The sequence below is a fragment of the Myotis daubentonii genome, chromosome 10 (genome assembly GCF_963259705.1).
Source record: "Myotis daubentonii chromosome 10, mMyoDau2.1, whole genome shotgun sequence".
Classification (NCBI taxonomy): domain Eukaryota; kingdom Metazoa; phylum Chordata; class Mammalia; order Chiroptera; family Vespertilionidae; genus Myotis; species Myotis daubentonii.
This window is the reverse complement of record NC_081849.1, coordinates 35,061,465-35,083,718: the sequence shown is the minus strand read 5'-3', so window position 1 is coordinate 35,083,718 and position 22,254 is coordinate 35,061,465. Positions and strand designations below refer to the sequence as shown.

The 22,254-nt window shown below is 42.7% G+C and overlaps 1 protein-coding gene across 1 annotated transcript; it reads right to left on the bottom strand.

Moving 5' to 3' along the window:
- Positions 1 to 16,511: 16,511 nt before the first annotated feature.
- Positions 16,512 to 17,444, bottom strand: LOC132211477 (olfactory receptor 2A5-like). Its single transcript, XM_059656145.1, has one exon. It carries the CDS (start codon positions 17,442 to 17,444, stop codon positions 16,512 to 16,514), a length of 933 nt encoding a protein of 310 aa, XP_059512128.1.
- Between the last annotated feature and the right edge of the window lie 4,810 nt (positions 17,445 to 22,254).

Below are 22,254 nucleotides of genomic sequence, written 5' to 3'. Positions count from 1 at the left end.
TGCCTCTGAAGAAAAACTTTCTCCAGATTAATGTAAGGAAAGATGCTACTGTTGATAAGACCCTGGGTCCAGCTGTCATTGATATCAATGGAGACAACAATGAGAAACTCCCTGAGGAACTTGGAAATAAGAGAAATAACACTTCTTTTTGAGAAGTAAAACTTGTAAAATCCACTCAAGCATGGATGAGAAGAACTGGAGGATGGAACAAGACAACCTGAATAAACATGTACCTGGGGAGTTCTCAGTGCACCTGATCAGGTCTGTTCCAGGTGCTCGGATGCAATCTCACAGAATCAGGGAAGAGAACCTGTCTGATTCTTGGAGCCCAGATGTAACAGTTGTGTGGGGTCCTTGTCTGGTGAAAGGCTGAGGAATAAAGAAGAGGTGATCCTTAAGTGTCAGTGTTTGCCAGCACCTCCTCACACCACCCAGGGGAGTCTAGTCTAAGGGCTGGAAGTGCTGTCCTCTTGGCAGGCCTGTATCTATGGTTCAGAAGGCTTCAGGGATCAGTGATCAATAACCCTAGCTGGTGAGAGTTCCAATTAATCCTCTTCTGCTCTGATCCCATGCTCACCAATCTATCATGAGGTATCCATTTGCCTTCCAGTGCAGCTATTTTGATAAAGAGGGAATGTGCTGATCAGCAAAGTTCTTGCCAATCTGTTATAACAGATAATTCCATTTAAGGTTATTAGGTTCTTTTTTGAGCTTGAATATTTTGATACAGCTGAGAAATGTGTACATTGAACAACAGTTCCAAAGCTGGGTTTACAAAGTGAAGGTCAGGCCCTGGGCAGAGATAACATAATTGAAATACAACCCCCAAAAATCTTGTCCAAGTAGCTAACTGGGATACTGAAGGACATCCTTACTCAATCCTTCTCAGAAGCAACGATTGTCTTTTTTGTAACGCTATCAATAAATCATTATATCACCAAAAATCAAATGAATCTAACTACTATAGTATGAACTCCTAACTCATGACAAGAATTATTTTTCTCAGGATTATATAAAAATTTATTGTGCTAGGATAACCTTTTAAATTTAGTTAGAAAACCTACAAAGCACATGAAAATATTTAGTTGTGAAAATGCATTTCAGTCCACATCTTATAAAAAGCTTAATCTCTTCATTAAGTCCTCCTGTGTTGCTTTTATAACTCCTAAAATGACCACATAAAGGAAAAAGAAACATTACTTCAAAGTATGACTCTGTGAAACCTAAAGAGAGAGGAGGGTCCAATGAGCACACTAAGATGCTTTAAGGATCATTGCTATATGGACTCAAAGTCCAGTTCCTTTTACAGGATAGTAATGCACTCTTTGTGTGCCCCTCCTTTTTTTTTTTTTTTTTTTTTTTGGTAATTCTGGCATTTAGCAAATGTTTATTTAGTGAACAAATAAATGAATATGCATGAACAAATGAATGCCTAAATATTGAATTTTTAGACCATCCTTGGACTGGCTCTGGAGTTTCTGGCTTGCTTAAATCTTGCCTTCTATAATTATACCCAATTAAGGACATTTTTTCCCAGGCAAAAGAGAACAGACTGTCTGAAGTTTTAAAAATAACTGTATAATCTCCAAAACATTTAGGCATTAATCTTTTTTTGTTGTTGTTGTTAATCCTCACATGAGGATATTTTTTCCACTGCTTTTCAGAGACAGTGGAAGGGAGGGAGGAGAGAGGGAGAGAGGGAGAGAGGGAGAGAGAGAGAGAGGGAGAGAGAGAGAGAGAGAGAAGAGAGAGAGAGAGAGAGAGAGAGAGAGAGAGAGAGAGAGAGAGAGAGAGAGAAAGTTAATGTGAGAGAGACACATGGACTGGTTGCCCCCCACCTCCCACACACACACACACATATGCTTCTATTGGGGGCAGGGAGCAACCCTGCAACCTAGGCATATGCCTTTGAATGCCTTTCGGTGCACAGGCCAACTCTCTAACCACAGAGTCGCACCGGCCAGGGCTTACACATTAATATTGATAGACACTTCTATTTTCTTTCTTTTCCCCCATATTTTATTTCATTCTATATGATATTAAAAGCATCTTAACCTGAAATCAAATGAATGAAATTTGTCAAAGGACTAGTAGAAATGAGAGACTTAAAAAATATTACATATATTATTCCAGTTTCAAATATAACATGCATACACTGTTTTATGCTACAAATGATATATACTACATGTAGGTACAAGTTAGCAATTTACAAATTGGCAAATTGTTTGATGACTAATAAATTCTCTGGTCTCTCTATGGTTTCAAAGTAAATATCTAAGATTGAAATAATTTATTTACACATGAACAAACCTGTCAGTAGTAGATGGAGTCTGTGTTTTGAGAAGTAAAATTTAGGATTTCATGAACTGATAAACTCTTTCCTAATGCTGTGGGCATGAGTCAGGCAGCATTCCTAAAATGGAAGCTGTTTTTAAACCCTCAGCTCAACTGAAGTACTGGTTTACTGGTAATGGGGAATATTTGTTTTAATATGCTCAGTAGAACTCTCCTCTCTCTTTAGTTCAAAATATTTTTAAATTTCTCTTGAGATTTCTTCTTTGATTCACATGCTATTTCGAAGAATTGTGTTTAATTTCCAAACACTTTGGGATTTTTCAGCTATCTCTCTGGTATTGATTTCCACTCTAATTTCATTGTGCTCTAAGAGCAGGCACTGTATGGGTTCTATTATTTTAAATTTGCTTGAGTGTGTTTTATGACCCAGAATGTGGTTTATGTTGATCAATGTTCCATGTGAGTTTTGAGAAGCATGTGCATATTGCTGTTGTTGGTTGAAGTAGTCTATACAAGTCCATTCTATCCACTTGATGGATGGTGTTGTTGAATTCAAATATATCCTACTGATTTCCTGCCTGCTAGATCTATCAAATTCTGATAGCAGCATGCCAAAGTCTCTATCTATATAATAGTGGATTATCTAGTTCTCCTTTCAGGTCTATAACTTTTTGCCTCATGTATATTTTTGCTCTGTTGTTTGGAATATAGATGTTAAGAATTGTTCAGTCTTTTTTGGGGGGAATTGATGCTTATCATTATGTAATATCCCTCTTTATCCTCGGTAACTTTCCTTATTCTGAATTTTGTTTCTCTTGATGACTGTGTCCCCCCCTCACTATGTCATTTCCCTTATCTGGATCTCTTTTCTTCTCTGGTCCCCTTTCTGATATATTCTCTTCATTTCAAAATTTCCTTATTACTCTTCTGCAATTCCCCATTCACAAAATCTCTCTTTTCTACTTCCCCAAATTTTCCCCACAGAAATTCCAGAGACTTGTCAACAGTTTCAATATTTGAGTGGTTTCTATAAGTATTTTGATTACATGGGAAGTTTGCATTCAGGTTATCTGTCTTACATACAACCTTGGACAATATTATCTACTAATTCATAATAGCAATAATATTTGCCAACCCACTTATCTGAAATATTGAAATATTATCTCTTGATACCATAATGACCAGTAACTGCTATCTCATTGTATTTCAGAATTAATTTAATCATAACTTGTTTGAAAATATATGCTTAGATTGAAGAAATATTTTAGATCCAGTAAGTGATAAAATATCATATATTTGACAATGCATTGTGTCTAGAACATAGTACTCTAGATACATAGTGTTCAATCAATATAATAAATATGTGTTGATGGACTAGATATCAATTTGATTAAGTCTGAAAAAAATTGATGAACTCTCCACATTCTTCTTTGAGCCAGGTTTGGTAAAAAAAAAAAAAAAAAAAAAAGCCCAGCCAGTGTGGCTCAGTGGTTGAACCAGGAGGTCACAGTTTGATTCTCAGTTGGGGTACACGCCCAAGTTTCAAACTCCATCCCTCTTGGGGAGGCATGCAGGAGGCAGCCAATCAATGATTTTCTCTCATCATTGATGTTTCTATCTCTTTCCCTCTCCCTTCTTCTCTGAAATCAAATATACATAAAGGCATTATGGAGTAACATTTAAAGAATATGGATTTAGAGGGAAAATATGCATTTACTACTTCTATGACTTTGAGTACATTTTTTAACTTTTCCAAGACTAACTTTTCTATTTTTTAAAAGGAGAAAAGTGATAGTACCTATTTCATGAAGTTGTTGGAAAGATTATGTTATACATCCAGCATAATCCCACTACACAGAGAACATTCAATAACTAGGATCAATTATTGTCAATCTTTAACAATTCCTTAGATAAACTATGACTGCATGGATCTGACATGCATGGCTTCTTCATGGTTCATGGCAGTCCCTGGCAATGATTCCTCTTATTGGACATGAAGTTGGAAAGCCAACATTGCAAAGTTTTGATCATAACAATGTAAAAAACAATGTGATCTTGTGAATAATTTGTTGAAGGATCAGTTAAGCAGGTTTTGGCTTCTGATCTTTTGATGTCTTTACTGAGAAAGTGTGCAATCAGTTGAAGAGATTATTAGGGCTTAAAAAGAGCCCCAAACTATGTCAATTCTATTAAAAATTGAAGGGCTTATCCTTTAGGTAGCAACTCCTACCCTTTTCTGCACTTCCCCCACAACCTCGACTCCTCTTCCTCCCACCACACACACACACACACACACACACACACACACACACACACACACTCATTCATTCATTCATTCACTGCCAGGGTTGGGAAAGTCTAACATTTAAAAGTACTGAGTTTTTATTTTGTGTGTGTGCCTGGCTCTGTTCTCCAAGTTATGGATAATGGATGAAATGTGTATGGGCAGCATAGGTTATATATTGTGGTTTTATTAATAAGATATAAACATATGAAATGAACTATTATCACTTTCACTGAAATGTAAAATTACTCCATAATATATCCCAGTGCAATCTTCTTTGGCTTAAGGAAAATATTCCATATATTTAATGTAAATCCATCACACAGAGAATTCTTCTTTTATCCAGCATCAATGTTCACAGGTTATCACTTTCATGAAGCTACTTCTACACTGTATAAAATGAAACTAATCAACTTCTACATATACTTACATTAGCTGTGAACAACATGTTCAACTAAGTTAGTATGAACTTTTCCTGAAACTATCCCCATAGCAGAAAAATAATTAGCATGTGCTTAGAGAAGTCAATTTCCTCACCTATGCATGAAAATAACAGAGTGATAGTCAATAAAAACCTAGAGCTACAACCCATCTAGGAGGAATTGATGATAAAATAAAACAAGGCAACCTATTTAGCATCCACATTTGGACTCAAGGACCTCAGAAGAGAAAAGCCCCTGAAAGTCGGGCAGTGTCTTGCTTTCTGGAAGCTTCAGTGGGAGCTGCAGAGCTTTCTCTTTTGTTCCTGATTGAAAATGGGGCAGAATCCTCAGAAAAGGGGATTTATTCTCTGATGGGCTCATCCTAGTTGTCAGCTCCTCGGCTCACTGCAGGGTGGGCTGTGAGATGCAGTGCGTGCCCACCTCCACTGGGAAGGAGACAAGCTACTCTCTTCTCCTATTTCTGCTCTCATCTCCGGCGGGACACACAGTTAGAAACACAGACAGACACAGAGCACACCTCTGAGATGTCACTCATTACAGAACCCGAACACTCCATAGTATCTGAATTTCATGAATCCCAGCACTGCCCTAGTCCCCCGTCTGGTCCAGGTGAGCCCATAAGGAAGCAGAACCCATGTGACAATGAGTAAGCTCCTGGCATTAAACTCTGTGGTTCAGCTTATCCCCACTGTGATCTGGGGCCTGTGTGTTACAGCAAAGGTGGGAATGAAAGGATCCCCCCCAAAAAAACAACAACAACACAACAGCTGATTCCAGTGACAACTCAAGGTTTGGAGATGCTGTACACAACTGGCTGTGGGCGCAGGGAGTGGACTGGGGACTCCAAAGAGAGGTCAAGGGGTCCCAGTTGGGCTTATCAGAACCTGCCTGAGGGAGGGGGGAACAAGGCACACACCCATTGAAGGTGTCCTCTAATCTCTATTTTGAAGTGAGGAGATTCTGAGTCCAGTTTCTCAGGGAAGGAAAGGAAGGGACCCTCCCCATGGCAGCTTCCCCTCAAAGCTTCATGCTTTTTCTGAGACTGAGAGAAGATTTGCTACATAAGGCATTGTCATATTTATTTGTACTCTACTGCATTCTTTTACTGAAAGAACATAATGGAATCAAAACATTATTTTGGAAGTTTCATTTCAATTAATCATGCAACTTACAAACTGATTTGTTTACTACAGTGTGATTCCTGACTTGCTGGGTTTATGAAACAAATTTGGAAAAACTGAGCATAGTTATCAAATTTGGAGAACAAGTCCCCCTGTGCTGTGACCCTCCATAACCATGGTGAGGAGAAACACACATTTAGAAACACCAAAGTGCATGCCAGTCAATCCATAAATACTGGCACTTATCCGCTTTCCTTTTCTTTTTATATTATAGGTTACCTACAGAATATCAGAAAATCAGAAAACTGACAGATAGGTGACAAAATTAGGAGCCAACTAATCCTGTGAAAACAATAGTTTAGGACATAGTTTTCTATGTTTGTCATCATCTGATCATCCTAGGTAATTGACAGAACATTTGCTACACCTCCCATTGGCTAATTACCGTGATATGAAAATTAACTGCCAACAAAGATGGCAGCTAATTTGCATACTGCAGGCAGGGTGGAACAGTGCCATCCTGCCTGCCCTGCCACCACCATCCGGGCCTGCTATCTGTGATCCTGGGCAGGGGGACGGGGCTGGGGGTCCGTGTGTGACCGGCCCGGGGTGGCTGGGCGGGGCAGCAGCAATCTGCCGGCCCACCTGGGTGTCCTGTGTGCGACCCGGGGCAGAGCCCCAATCCCCAGATAGGCCCTGCCCTGTGCCAGACTGGGGGCGGCCCCCCAACCCCCGATCGGCCCTGCCTTGTGCGGGACCGGGGGTGGCACCCCAACCCCCTAATTGGCCCTGCGCTGTGCGCGGCCGGGGGCGGCGCCCCAACCCCCCCCCCCATCAGCCCTGTCCTGTGCAGGACCGGGGGCAGCACCCCAACCTCCCATCGGCCCTGCCCTGTGTGTGACCTGGGGAGGCAGGGCAGGAACCTAGGGATCGGCCTGCCATCTGCCACCCGGGGAGCAGGCCTAAGCCAGCAGGTGGTTATCTCCTGAGGGTTCCCAGACTGTGAGAGGACACAAGTGGGGCTGAGGGACACCCCCACTAACCCCACCCCACCCCTGCCAATGCACAAATTTTTGTGCACCGGGCCTCTAGTCCTATATAATAAAAGGTTAATAGGGGAGTTTGACCAGGAGTTCAACCAGGAGTTCAACCAGGGGGCGGGGCCAGCCAGCCAACCACCTGCAGCCCCACCCCTGACCAGCCCCACCCCCAATTGTCCCCATCCTGATTGGGGGAGGGGCCAGCTGGCCAACTGTCCACGGCCCCTCCCCCTGGCTGGCCAGACCCCACCTGTGCATGAATTCATGCACCGGGCCTCTAGTCAATTATAAAAAGTAAAAAATTAGAACTAAGACATTAAATATAAATGCTTTGGGTACCAAACAGACTTTAACCTAAAGCATCCTCTCAAAATGACATGCTTTCTATGGCATATCAAGATGAAATTCCTTTAATGTGTGAAAAAACTTCTAAAAGTGGTCAGACTAAAGCATAAACATACATGAAACATAAATGTATACAAAGGAAAATGACATACACAACACAGTCAGCTCTTAATTGCAATAAATATGTTCTCAGATATTTATATTACGTGTCAACACTGGGCATTTTCTGTAACCACAGATCTTATTTCAACCACATTTATAACTCATAGGGGCCCAGTGCACGAATTTGTGCACCTTGAAAGGAACTGTGGGCCATGAGGCTGTGGTAGACACAAGGGCGGGTTTCAGCTCATCCTCCGTGCCCCCACCTGGCCCCTCCTGTCTCAGCCCCCGTTCCTCTGTCTGCCAGTAGCCCCACTCTTACGTGCTGATGGTGTCAGCTCCACTTGCACTCACTGAAGACGCGGTGCCAGCAGTGGGTGCAAGTGGCGACTACTGGCCCCAATTGCCCCTTGGAAGCAGGGGAAGGTGGAGAAGCCCTGAGGGGCAATCAGGGCCATCAGCCACCACTCCCACCCACTGATGGCACCGAGCAATCAGGACTGGTGCCAGGCACCAGCAACGGCTGCAAGTGGTGGCTCCAGCACCAGCAGCAGGTGTGAGTGCTGGGCGGGACCGTGGCGCGTGGAAGCAAAGAATTTTCATTAACCACCAGAGGCTTGCCCCAATGACAGCGACCAGCACCCCGCCTTTGTCTGGCACCCCTACTCACCTGCTCCATCATCCCACCGCGGCCGACACCTGCCATGTTCCGCACTCTGCCACCTGCTGCCGATGCCCACCATGTTCCGTGCGCGCCCCTTGGTGGTCAGCACACATCATAGCGACAGGCTGTCCCGTTGTTCTTCTGTTCAGTCTATTTTCATATTAGGGTTTTATATATAAAGGTAGTTATAGCAAGGGCTACTAAAACTCATATATACTTTCTACTTGAAAGTAAAATAAGTAAAAATCAACACATTGATAATTTAAACAACTTCCAAAGCAAGTTATCATAAATTTGGTTTTCAAGTTTTTGGCTTTAATTGATGTAATAAATATTCAACTCAAGGGTGAACGGATATGCAGAAAGTCATATAATTGATGGAAAATAATTGGAAATTGTCATTAATTGTATTTTTGGAGTAATTATGTGTTAATAGGTCAAAAGTTCAATATTTTACTTGAAATCTTGAACAATAAGAAGCTGAATTTGTTAGAGATTATTAAGCACAGCCCAAGACACAGACACTTCAGCTGACAGACACCGGAGTTCTCATTATGAGAAGTATGATCTATTGGAGATTTTTTTCTACACTTTTGACCCCTCCATATTGTTCAATTGCATTTTCTCTAACTCTGTGTTCCTTGAGCCATATTTTTATTTTTCACACATTTCTCAGATTTTTAAAAAGAGAACTGGGTGTTTTGGATAATAGGTATGAGGACTCCTTTTCCTGGGAAGAAATATCCCCCCTTACAAAAGTTGAAATTGGTATCTGCAGGACCAAGTTTCTGAGAAGTGAAGAAAGGACCTGGGAGAACCAAGATGGCGGCATAGGTTAACGCCGGAGTTTGCTGCTTTGAACAACTACTTCAAAAGTGAAACCAAAAAACGGAAGGGACATCACCCAGAACCACAGGAACGCTGGCTGAGTGGAAGTCCTACAACTAGGAGGAAAGAGAAACGCACACGGACACTCAGAGGAGGCGCAGTGCTGAAGTCAAATTCTGAGGTGTGGAGTGCGAGGAGCCGGCTGGCGGCAGAGGGCGCGGTTGGCATTTTCAATCGGGAGGGAGTCGCAGACTCTGAGCTCCAGATACAGGCGAGTCTTTAGGGACCCAGACTCAAACGGGAGAAGCGGGACTGTCTGGCTTCGGTCAGAGCGAGTGCAGCTTTCTCTCCAAGCTTTGCAGCGGGTGCTGGGACTCAGAGAGGCAGAGCCCCTGGGGACAGGACTGAGAGCCGCCATAACTGCTCTCTCCGGCCCACCCTGTTGATCCTGTGCAACCCGCCCCGCCCAAGCCCTGCACAGAGGCCTTTGCCGGATAGCCTCAGGCAAAGGCTAGATTAGCACCTCCCTAGAGGACAGAAGTTCTCTCTCTGCAGACACAGCTGATCCTCATAGCCACTTGGCCTGGAGGTCAAACCCTCCCTGGTTTTTTGCTACAACAATCAAGATTTAACTATAAGACTGCGAACAAAGACCACTAGGGGGTGCACCAAGGAAGCATAACAAAATGCGGAGACAAAGAAACAGGACAAAATTGTCAAAGGAAGATATAGAGTTCAGAACCACACTTTTAAGGTCTCTCAAGAACTGTTTAGAAGCTGCCGATAAACTTAATGAGATCTACACGAAAACTAATAAGACCCTCGATCTTATATTGGGGAACCAACTAGAAATTAAGCACACACGGACTGAAATAACGAATATTATACAGACGCCCGACAGCAGACCAGAGGAGCGCAAGAATCAAGTCAATGATTTGAAATGCGAGGAAGCAAAAAACATCCAACCGGAAAAGCAAAATGAAAAAAGAATCCAAAAATGCGAGGATAGTGTAAGGAGCCTCTGGGACAGCTTCAAGCGTACCAACATCAGAATTATAGGGGTGCCAGAAGATGAGAGAGAGCAAGATATTGAAAACCTATTTGAAGAAATAATGACAGAAAACTTCCCCCACCTGGTGAAAGAAATGGACTTACAGGTCCAAGAAGCGCGGAGAACCCCAAACAAAAGGAATCCAAAGAGGACCACACCAAGACACATCATAATTAAAATGCCAAGAGCAAAAGATAAAGAGAGAATCTTAAAAACAGCAAGAGAAAGAAACTCAGTTACCTACAAGGGAATACCCATACGACTGTCAGCTGATTTCTCAACAGAAACTTTGCAGGCCAGAAGGGAGTGGCAAGAAATATTCAAAGTGATGAATACCAAGAACCTACAACCAAGATTACTTTATCCAGCAAAGCTATCATTCAGAATTGAAGGTCAGATAAAGAGCTTCACAGATAAGGAAAAGCTAAAGGAGTTCATCACCACCAAACCAGGATTATATGAAATGCTGAAAGGTATCCTTTAATAAGAGGAAGAGGAAGAAAAAGGTAAAGATACAAATTATGAACAACAAATATGCATCTATCAACAAGTGAATCTAAGAATCAAGTGAATAAATAATCTGATGAACAGAATGAACTGTTGATTATAATAGAATCAGGGACATAGAAAGGGAATGGACTGACTATTCTTGGGGGGGGGAAAGGGGGGTGGGAGATGTGGGAAGAGACTGGACAAAAATCGTGCACCTATGGATGAGGACAGTGGGTGGGGAGTGAGGGCGGAGGGTGGGGCGGGAACTGGGAGGAGGGGAGTTATGGGGGGGAAAAAAAAGAGGAACAAATGTAATAATCTGAACAATAAAGATTTAATTAAAAAAAAAAAAAAAGAAAGGACCTACCTGCCAAGAAGGGGTGTCGGGGATTCAGCATCCAGTCAGGTCAGGCTCTGTGTCCACTCCTCCGACACCTTTGCCCCTGGCGGTGAGGCTGGTGGCTATGGAGAAAGAGCACCCAATTCCAGAATGCACAGGGACGCTGGGGAGGTGCCCGCAGGAGGTGGCCACGTCCAGTGGGATCTGGCGGCTCCAGCAGGGCTCTGACCCGGTGGCCAGATGAGGTGAGGTCTGGGGATGGGGCCTCCAAGGTCTGGTCCAATCCCTGCATTGTGGGCCATCAAATGCTAAACACCTGCCACCCACCATGGAGGCCCTAGGTGCTGGGAAGCCCAGGGTAGTTGGCCAGTCATTCAGGCCCCACCCCTTGCCTTTTGACCTCTCTCTTCCAGAGCTGGCTGTGAGTGCGCACCTTTCTAGGTGAGGAGTGAGGGAGACATCAGGAAGCTCCTGAGTCAAGGCACGTCAGAGCACTCTGGGGCAGGAGAGGAGCCAAAGGAGGGAGACATTCCCCCAGTGTCCTGTTCTATTCTCAGCTGTTTGGAACACAAGTGGCCCTCCATGGACAACTTTCTCTATAAACTTTACCCAGTGGTTTTCCCTGTCAGCTGTAAAGATGCCCAGCCTGGCAGGGTCCACCCTGCTACTCACACACCTGCCCTGGGTTCCATCTGGATTCTGCACCTTTATCATCAGGCCATTTATGTCCAGTCCAGGAGGAAGTTCCCTCTCCCAGAGGCTATGGGCTCCCCTTATGGGGATGCTCCCCTTATGGGGATCCTCCCATCCAAGACCTGGAAGGACCCTCCGAAGAGGCCCCTGCTATTTGTTCCTCATTTCATCATGTTCGGACACTCGAGAACCATCCACATCCCTCTTCTAGGGAGCAGATTTTCTCTCCCACATTCACCACCTGAGCAGGTAGTCAAGGTTGTGACTCTGGAACCATCCCACTTCTTTGCCCAAACGAGATGGAGGGGAAGATCCAACAAAAGAACCAAGAGGATCACACGGAGACCAATGGACAGGACAATGGGAACAGCCCCCACAGCAGTGGGGCTCTACCACCCACATCTAGGACCCTGGACACCAATAGTCTCCAGTTCCCACAAGTGCAGTCCTGGGCCCTTGGACCTGCATCCCTAGCACCCACAAGACAGCTTGTGTGAGGTTGCCCATATGTCTCCATGGGCTCCTTCTCTGTAGACCAGTGGTCACAAGCTCACAACCCTGCAGGAGATGTCCGCCCTCCTCTTAAGCCTGACTCAGAAGCAGCAGTGCTCTCTGACCAACCCCATGCTGCTCCAGGCTGCCCTGCGATACACAAGGGAAATGCTGGGTGAAGACCACTGTCCAGCTTGACAGGTTCACGGACTTTGGTTAAAGAGATGCACCATGAAAAGCCTTCAGACCTCTCACTGAGGAGCAAGTCTCCACAGGACTCTGCCTGCAGGAAGCCCTGTAAACACAAAGCGTCCATGCCACGTTTGCTACCACTGCCACCACTCTGTGGGATGGAGGTGAGCTGCCCCCTTATCCTAAGCTGCCTTGCCTTGCTGTGGACAGAAACCTGGGCACCTTGGAGAACGCTGAGTGTTAGTGGAACAAGATCATGGAGACAAAAACTGAGATCTAGGCTGACTGCAGTGCCACGCAGCCTGTCCCTTCTTTGTCTCCTCCAGAAACCTGCCCCTGGCCACTCAAACTTGGCAGGTCCCTGCCACCACCAGTGTGGCTGTCCTATTTGTGCCAACCCAGAACCTGTTTATCCCTCCACCTTCTCTAACACCACATATTGATCAAGAAACAAGAGGCACAGTCCCCCACCTCCTCTTGCTGCTCACAATGAGCCTCTCAATTCTAATTGCATTCCGGAATTCCACTTCATGAGAATGCAGTCCCTGCTTATCCTATATAATAAAAGGCTAATATACAAATCGATTGAACGGTCGCTATGACACGCATTGGCCACCAGAGGGCAGACACTCAATGCAGGAGCTGCCCCTGGTGGTCAGTGTGCTCCCACAGGGGGAGTGAGCTCAGCTGGGCTCATGGCTGGTGAGCTCAGTGGCAGTGGCGGGAGCCCCTCCTGCCTCCACAGCAGTGCTAAGGATGTCTGACTGATGGTTTAGGCCCACACCTCGGGGAGCAGGCCTAAACCATCAGTAGGACATCTCCTGAGGGCTCCTGGACTGTGAGAGGGCACAGGGTGGGCTGAAGGATCCCCCCCTCCAAGTGCACGAATTTCATGCACCAGGCCTCTAGTTTATTTATAACCACAAGATCTCCTATTTCTGACATTCCCACACCTCCTAGGAACTCAGTCTTCTCCTTCCAGCCCCACTCTTGTGAAAATGAATTTCTGACACAAATGGATATAGATTCTTACCCTATTTTTGTCTTAGCTACCTCTGTTCCAGTTTTGCCTAAGATAAACCCCAGGATTGGGGAGGCTTACATATGTTTAGAAGCTATGGCATAATACAGATGTGAATCCAAAATAGGATGCCCCTTAATTTGAGCCAGTGCTGGGTTCCTGCTCTCCTTTAATCCCATCAGCCTAGCGCACTGGTGAGGCCATCCTAGGTCCATATACAGGTGAGGCAGGGAAGCTTCCAGAGACTCCTCATAAAGGAAAAGAAAACAAATGTGTGAACTTGATGATGGGCAAAGGATCCGAATCCTAGGTAAGATGAGATGCTGAGAACAGCATGGTGTCTTACTCAGATTGCCTTCTTTAGGGCGGTGCAGAGTGGCGTGGAAAAGGAGTTGTTACTAGGCATGATTTAGGCCACTCAGGTGAGAGTTTCTGCTCGGATCAAGAGAAGTAATGTTTCTCCAATGACAGGCTGGATAACAGACGTGTTCTTTGTGGTGTTAATGCTTTGACCAGAATAATATAAACTCTTTTTTTGTTTCTTCCACTCTGCTCTGTCATGTGGATGCCAACGTTAAGCCATGTTGAGTTAAAATCTGTGATATTTTGAGAAGAAAGCAAACAAGCAGTGTGGGTTTGAAATACATCCGATGATGTTAAACCCCCACCTAGGTCCTATTACCGACTGTGTGGTGTAGGCCAAATTACTAAATCACTCTGAAAGTTTGCTTCCTTGTCTATGAAAGGATGAAAATAGGTGAAGACAAAGAACATATATGCATAGCCCATGGACACTGACAACAGTGTGGTGGTGGCCAGAGGGAGGGAAGCTGGGGCTGGATGGAGGTGGGTAAGGGGGAGTTGGGATGTGGAACATCTGTAATAGTGTCAACAATAAAAAAGGAATAATGTTGATTTCACAGTGTTACTGGTGAAATGTAAATAGGGTAATTGGAAAATATCCCACAGAATTCTAAGGATAAAGAAAATGCATCCTTTTTTGTTTCTCATCTCTTTGAAAACAGTGACTCATGTTGAAAGAATATACATATGTATACATATATATATATAGTCATAAAACAATATTCATAAGCAGTATTTTGGACTAAATGTGCTAAATAAACTCTAATTAGGAGTATACCTCCAAAACAAAAGAAGTCATAAGAGCAAAATATAATTTATTAGAATTCTAAAACTCAAATATTAAAACAGTTAATAGAATTTCCTCATATACTCAAATATTTCCTGCAGTTTAATAACAAAATAGAGTTGGGGTTTTTTTGTGTTTCTTTTTTTTTCAGTCCTCACCACTTCTCAGACCTACTGGAGGCTATAATTCAGTGGTACCAGTTACCTTCACAGAAGCTTGGTCTTTTAGGCCCATTCTTTGTCAAGTATTTTTGAACTGACATAGTAAGAGTGAATGTCATCCCTAATTTTCCTAATGGGCTCTTCTAAAAATATTCTAAATTCAAACCTATGGCTTATGTTTTGTGTGAGCGAAATTATCCTATATTTTCTTCTTCCTCTTCTTTTGTACGGTTTTAAGCTTAACACAAGATATACATATTTTAGAGAAAATAACAATTTCTCTAGGTATAGTTAAAAAGCCTGTTTGTTTCTTGCTAACTTTCAAATGGGGCACTTGATAATTCCATAGTGCTTTTTGTTACACTTAGAGCCAATATTAATTGCTTTATTCAAATTGTTCATATACTGGAGCAAGGGGGCTCAGAGAAAGGTTTGTGGTTTTCTGGGGCTGGAAATATATTGATTCCATGGAGATAAAAAGACTAATGGCCAGAGATAAAATGTATTTCCCAAATGAGCTAATGAATGAGGCTTTTTGAGAACTGAGAGGAAAATAGGAGGGTGGAGGGAAAAGCTTCCCTTTTGCTTCCTAATTTCATGGGAGAAGAAAGATATGAAGTGATAATGGTATATGAGAAAATTCAGATGAAAAAATAAATGCAAAGAAAGCAGATAATATACTATCACATATATGATACACTTGAATGATGCATGATAAAACAAGAATAGAGAGGAAGAGAATTCAGAAGACACCATAATTACTGTGTTAAAGAAATCATTCATTATACTATGCTGGACACTTAAGCCCTGAACTTGTGTTTTTTAAAAAAAATAAATTTCTCTTCCATATCATTCTGATCACTTGGGTCCAGAAGAAGTAATTTATAGTCCCTGGAACAGGTGTTCTTTGAAATTTTGTTGAGGTTCTTACAAGTCCTTATCCGACTTTGTCGTGTTATTGGTTCTAAGTGTGGGTCTACAATGTTCTGCTGTCAAGCTATTAGCCTTTCCTGATGCTTTCTTCCTTTCACAGGGTTTCCTTACTCCTAGAATATTTTATATAATGATCATCCTAATGGGTGATGACAGACATCAAGCTCTGTCACCAGGACTCTGGGAAAGACAACTTCCCTAGTAGCTGACTCATATTTATTCTAGACACAAGCTCTTTCTAATCAAATGGTGCAGAATGAAATGAAACTAAGATTCTGATATTTCTGTCTCTCGTATTGAAAACTCGTATAATTAAACTTTGCTTTTCACAGAAATAGATTTATTGGGCTCAGATGCAGATGCTTTTTCAGATTGAATGTCATCATCTCTAGTTGTTACATTCCAGAGCAAGGAGTTGACTATAGGAGTCTGCTTATCCCCAGGCGAGTATTCTGTCTTGATAGAGGTGCCCTTCGTAGCAGCATATATTATGGAACTGTTAGCATACACTTACAGCAATAAGGGCAATGGAAATTACAGAGGAATCTAAAAGGAGATTAGAGAGAACAAATCCTCAGCAGAAGAGAAACCGCATCTCAGATTGTGCTGGGAATTTGCTGTAGGAGTCCGTGGCTCTCTGCCCCTGTGCTTACCCACTTTGTGACTTGTCCCAGTCTGTGCGCTCTGTCACTTTCTACTTATGCTCCATGTTCTGGACAGTACACCATGTTAAGGATAGAATTGATGAATATATATTCTTGATAGCAGAAATCTAAGACATGAGATTTTTGAATATTCACATCACCGTTCCCCAGATCTCACAGAGAACGAATCTTCCACCTTCAGGCCTCTCCTTGGCATCCCTCACACTGCTCTCTGTTTCCACTTCACTCTCCTCAGGGCACCCTTGATTTCTGCGTTCCTCAGGCTGTAGATCAGCGGGTTCAGCATAGGGTTGAAAAGGCTATAAAACAGGGAAAGGATCTTCTGCTGCTCTTCAGGATGGTAGGATTTGGGGGCCATGTATATGACGATGGCACTGCCAAAGAAGAGACCAACCACACAGAGGTGGGAGGAGCAGGTGGAGAAGGCCTTTCTGCGACCCTCTCCAGACTGGATCCTCAGGATAGCAATGAGGATGCGTGTGTAGGACACGAGCACCAAGCTGAGGGGCCCCACTAAGATAAATACAGAAGCAGCAAAGATGACAACCTGGTTGAGCCTAGTGTCAGCGCAGGCCAGCCTGAGGACAGACAGGATCTCACAGAAGAAGTGGTTGATTTCCTGAGGCCCACAGAAGGGCAGCCTCAGGATGAGAGCCACATGGACCAGAGCCAGGAGGGAACCACATGCCCAGGAAGTGGCAGCCAGGACTGTGCACAATCTCCAGCTCATGATGACAGGGTAATGGAGGGGGTGGCAGATTGCCACGTACCAATCATAGGACATCATTACCAAGAGGAGACACTCAGTGTGAGCAAAAGCCATGTATAAAAAGGTCTGTATTATGCATGGGACAAAGGAGATAGTTTTTTCCTTGTTCAGAAGGTTTCCCAGCATCTTTGGGACATTGTTTGAAGCATATGAAATATCAACAATGGCCAGGTGTGAGAGAAAGAAGTACATGGGGATGTGCAGTCGGGAGTCCAGCCAGATGAGCCCCAGGATGACCGTGTTGCCCAGCAGGGTGAAAGCGTAGAATAGAGAGAAGAGCACAAAGAGGAGCAGCTGCATGTTTGGGCGGAGCAGGAATCCCAGGAGAATGAATTCTGTGACCCATGTCTGATTTCCCATCATGCCCTGGCGACTGTGCCTATGTGGGTCACTGCAGTATGCTGTGGGCTGAGGAGCAAATGCAGATCTGGATTAGTTATTAAACAGAAAGAGGGCATTTATGGTGCTCACTGTGTGCTGACTCAGCTAGTAACCTCTTTCAGGGTCATTACATCAGATCCTTTTATCCACATGAAAGTAGAAATACAATCTGTTCAGGTAACTAGTCTAGATGGGCACAAGGTATCATGTACTGTTTCCATTTCTAAAGAATTTTATTAACTTTGATTGCAAGATCCACATTTTTACCATCCTGATGGCAGCCACAGAATAAATCATTTTCCAGAATGCCTAATCATTTTATTTTTTAGAAAGGCCCATTGCCATATTCTCATGTAGTTTTACTTTCTAATTTATTTAGATTTTTAATTCTGTTCCCATTTTTTCCTCCTCATTTGATTTTCTCTTATTATATAATGTGTGCGGAGTATATTGCCCATTGCAGGTGCTCAATAAATGATCAGGAGCAAATATATAAATTAATGAATTAGGGAATGAGATTTACAAATACAATTTCAAAGAGGTCCGTTTTCCTCTGTATTCACTAGGTTTAGGGCTTTAGTAAATGCTGGCAGTTTTTTACTTCCTGATGCTATGCAGGAAAATCTAGCTGTCTCCTTTCTGGGCACAAGCAGAGCAACATCACTAATCTGTCCAGTGTTCATAGAGTCAATTCATGGTACAGGGTCAGGGTGAGTGGTTATCTATGTAAAGAGTTAACAATATAACATTCCCCCCTCCTACCCCGCCCCAGCCTCTTATAGGGCTTCTCCCCTGCTTCTGAGTAGATACTGTTTCTGGGCCCACTGCATTTGAATAGTGCCCAGTACATTTGTTGGATGGATGGATGGATGGATGGATGGATGAAAGACAATACATTCCACCAACCATATGGCCATAGGGAGAACCAAAAGGGAAAACCTAAGATATTCCATAGAAGTGTACACCTACTACCTGACAATTTATGGCATTCAAGAGCATTCATTCTCAATGGGCAATGTATAACCCCAGATCTGCAAATTCCAGCCCTGCCTTAAGCCCAGAAAGCTGCCTGCCCATAAGTTGACCCTGTACCTCCCATTTAGTTTGTTGATTTCTGGAGCCCTTCCTTCCTCCAGACCTCAGCTTCTGTAAATTACCACACTTTGCAAAAGGCCCTTTACTCACTGCGGCACCCGCCTTATCTCAGAGATATTAGATTCAGAGGAAACTGCACAGAAATGAGGAGAGATTTTGCAGGTCGGAGCTGAGGATCTTGCTCCCTCCAACAGTAGTGGAAAGAGGATCTTGGCAGGTGCAGGAGTTGTCCCAGTTCTCTCTCTTTTTTTATAGCAAAGGTGGATATTTATTGAAGAACAAGTACAGACTCCCACGTGGGGAGAAGGAAGGAGTCCCACAGAATGGACTCCCACGTGGGGAGAAGGAAGGAGTCCCACAGAATGGACTCCCACGTGGGGAGAAGGAAGGAGTCCCACAGAATGGACTCCCACGTGGGGAGAAGGAAAGAGTCTCACAGAATGGTCTCCCACGTGGGGAGAAGGAAAGAGTCTCACAGAATGGACTCCCACGTGGGGAGGGGGCAAAGGCTTCCACTGACTCCCTCTGTCCCCGTTCTCTTGATGCAGGCGAATGCAGGGATAGGCTGGCTCACCGTGAGCACAGCTGTAAAGGTTTTAGAGTGAGGTCATCGCCACCCAAGCTCTCCTAGATTGTTCCTGAGGGTCCCTGAGAGAGATGAGACAAGGTCACAAAAGATACAGGCACCATCTCTACCAGGAAAACCAGAAGTTGTTTGTCTTTCTCTCTCTGGGCCCTGGGGATGGATATTCAGAAGAAAAGGAGCAGGTATTATTGACTTAATACCCAGCTGGATCCATATACATGAAACTTGTATCATAATAAGGATAAACATACTCCTGGGGCCACATTGCAAATTACACCCCCTAAGTATTTGGATAGTGATGGATCCTGGATCTCTGTCTTGTCCCAAATGAAATTAGTGGAGCTCAGAGGAGGCAAAGCATCATCCTTATGAGATAATGACTTCAAAAACTGGCATTAATTTATTTCTCCTTTCTTCTTAGAGAATTTTAAGTTTGGTATCGGTAGGTAAGAAAAACATTTTTATCAACCTTCCCATACTTGGTGAGAAAGATACTGAGACATTTCCACATAGCATCTGAGATTTTTATATGGGGTATTAGAAGGAAGGGAAACCAGAAACCAGAGTAAAACTAGCCTTGAAGAGGTGTCTTGGGGTTTAGAGGGCAGGAATGTCAAATTCACACCTAAACTATGATATGATGTTCAGTGAAAATTCTGATACAATGATGCCTTGGAATGAGGTGTTGTCTTTATATAACACAAAATAAAATATAAATAGAGAATTTCTTGAAAAATTTTCTGAATGTCTCTCTTATGGGTCAAGCCTATACAGGTGCGAATGTGTATATTTATGTGTGTTTGCTCATTGGGCAAAGTTTTGGAGAGAATTGTCCAAAACCCACCTATCAGAACACATTTGGTACTTTACTTTAGAGAGATGTAGGTTTTTATGTGTGTGCAATGTGGTTCTGTGTTAACAAGGAAGGAAAGAAAATTTGGCTATGGTTTTTGGTTCACAGCCTAGTTGATAATTGAAAACACACATATTTCCATTGGCGAAATAAAGAAGCTCAAGGAACAATTTCCCTGAAACCTCTGGAGAAGTGATAAGAAAAGTTTAAAAGCCATTGCATAGTGGTTTAAAAATTAATGGAAGCACTTAATTAGATAAAATTAATTTACTGACTACCTAAAACTGGAGAACTAAATATCACCAAGATGAGTTTCAATTTCTATATAGTATCTCTCCATATATGAATACTATATCTCCATAATTACTCATATGTAGATATTAAATGTCATTGAGTCATTCATTTCTTAATCTACTTATTCAATTTACATTTATTGAGTATCTGCTATATGTGGGCATTATCCTAGATACTGGAGAAGCAAACATTAATGAGATACTGCCTTGAATGTGAAGGACATTACAGTTTCCCTATAGAGCTAGCCATGTAAATAAACAACTTAGGGGCTGTTTTAGAAGTGTGCATAGTATACCCTGGAACAAAGAGAAGGTGTGCTAGATTATTCTGAAAGGGGTTGAGACAGGCCTCATAGTGGGTGGGACACCCTTGAAGAAGACACAAGATGGATAGGACATGCCAGATGTATCCTAGGGTGAACATTATGCAACATGCATGGAACATTTTAATTTACAAAGATCCTGTTATTAAAAGGTTAACCAGAAATACCATACAAATTTGCAGTAACATCACTGTGAAAATGAAAAGCATGAAACAAGGAGTCAACCAATAGAATATGATGCCAAGGATAGGGAGGCAAATGACCAAAGATTTCCAATGTGAGATTTATCAATAGTGCGCCCTCCCAGGAATCTATCACATTCAAATGGAGTTACTGTCAGTACCCTGGAAATACATCTATACTCCATCAACTTATCACATTGTTCTAAATTCCTCAACACTCTCAGAAAGAGCTGATGATTGGGAAAGTAATGGATTTCACACCTTCTCATTTTTTCTTCAATTAGGGGACAAAAGTCTACATGATCTCTCGTATCTCCAAGGCCACAGTATAGACTTAAGGGGAGGGACAAGGAGCAATGGCATTTTTAAACACAGAAAAATCAGTATTAGATATGCAGAATATTAATAAATATGATTATGACGGACAAATTGTGTGCCTGTTTGTTGGGTTTTTGTTGTTGTTGCTGCTAGAAAACCATCAAATTCTCCTTTTATCTCTCAATTGCTAAACATTTGGTAGAGTCCTTAGCAGCAGAGATGTGTTTCTCAAAACCTGGTCCAAGGACCACCAGCATGAAAAGAGAATTTCACTCTTTATAAGGAAACAAAAAGTGCTTTGTAAATTCTAAAGTTCAAAGTAAATGTAAGGTACTATTAAAAAAAAACAAAAAACAGCTTTCATGCATGCAAGAAACCTTAGAGATTATTGCAACCAAAGGTGTCATTTGGAGATGAGACTACTGAAGCTAGAAAAGGTATGACTCATTCAAGAATAAAGGCAGTTTAAGACAAGAACCCAGGCATTTCAAATTTAGTGTATTCAAAATGGATGCTTAATTTTCCTGTCTTACCTTTCATAGGTTGAAGTGCTATCCCTCCAAGTTACTCTAGTGAGAAACTGAGTCTTTCTTCTTCCTTTCCAAAATTACTTAAATTCTGTTCACTTCTCTCCATCTTCAATGCCACTGCCATGGACCACAGTCTAAGAGGAATGCTTGAATTAGAAGACAGGGAGAGAGGTTTGAGCCCCAATGTTAAAAAAAGAACTTAAACATACATTTAGTATTAATTCCAAATTTAATAATATAAACATATAGATTCACAACATCAATTAAACCTTTTTTAAACTTTGTGCTTTTTATTGGCAGGCAACAACTTTATACTCCTAGGTATCACTAAAGTGTGTACAGTTAGAGACGCAGCATTCTGAAAAGCAGGTAGCAGAATTAAGCAGAGCAGACTTACGAGAAGGTCAGTCTTCATTATGTTGCCCATCTTTCATTATGTGTACACAGAAGCATGAATGCAATTTGAAGTTGTTTTTTTGTTAAATATATTTTGATTGATTTCAGAGAAAAAGGGAGAAGGAGAGAGAGAAAAACATTAATGATGAGAGAGAATCATTGATTGGCTGCCTCTTGCGTGCCTCCAACTGGCGATTGAGCCCACAACCCAGGCAT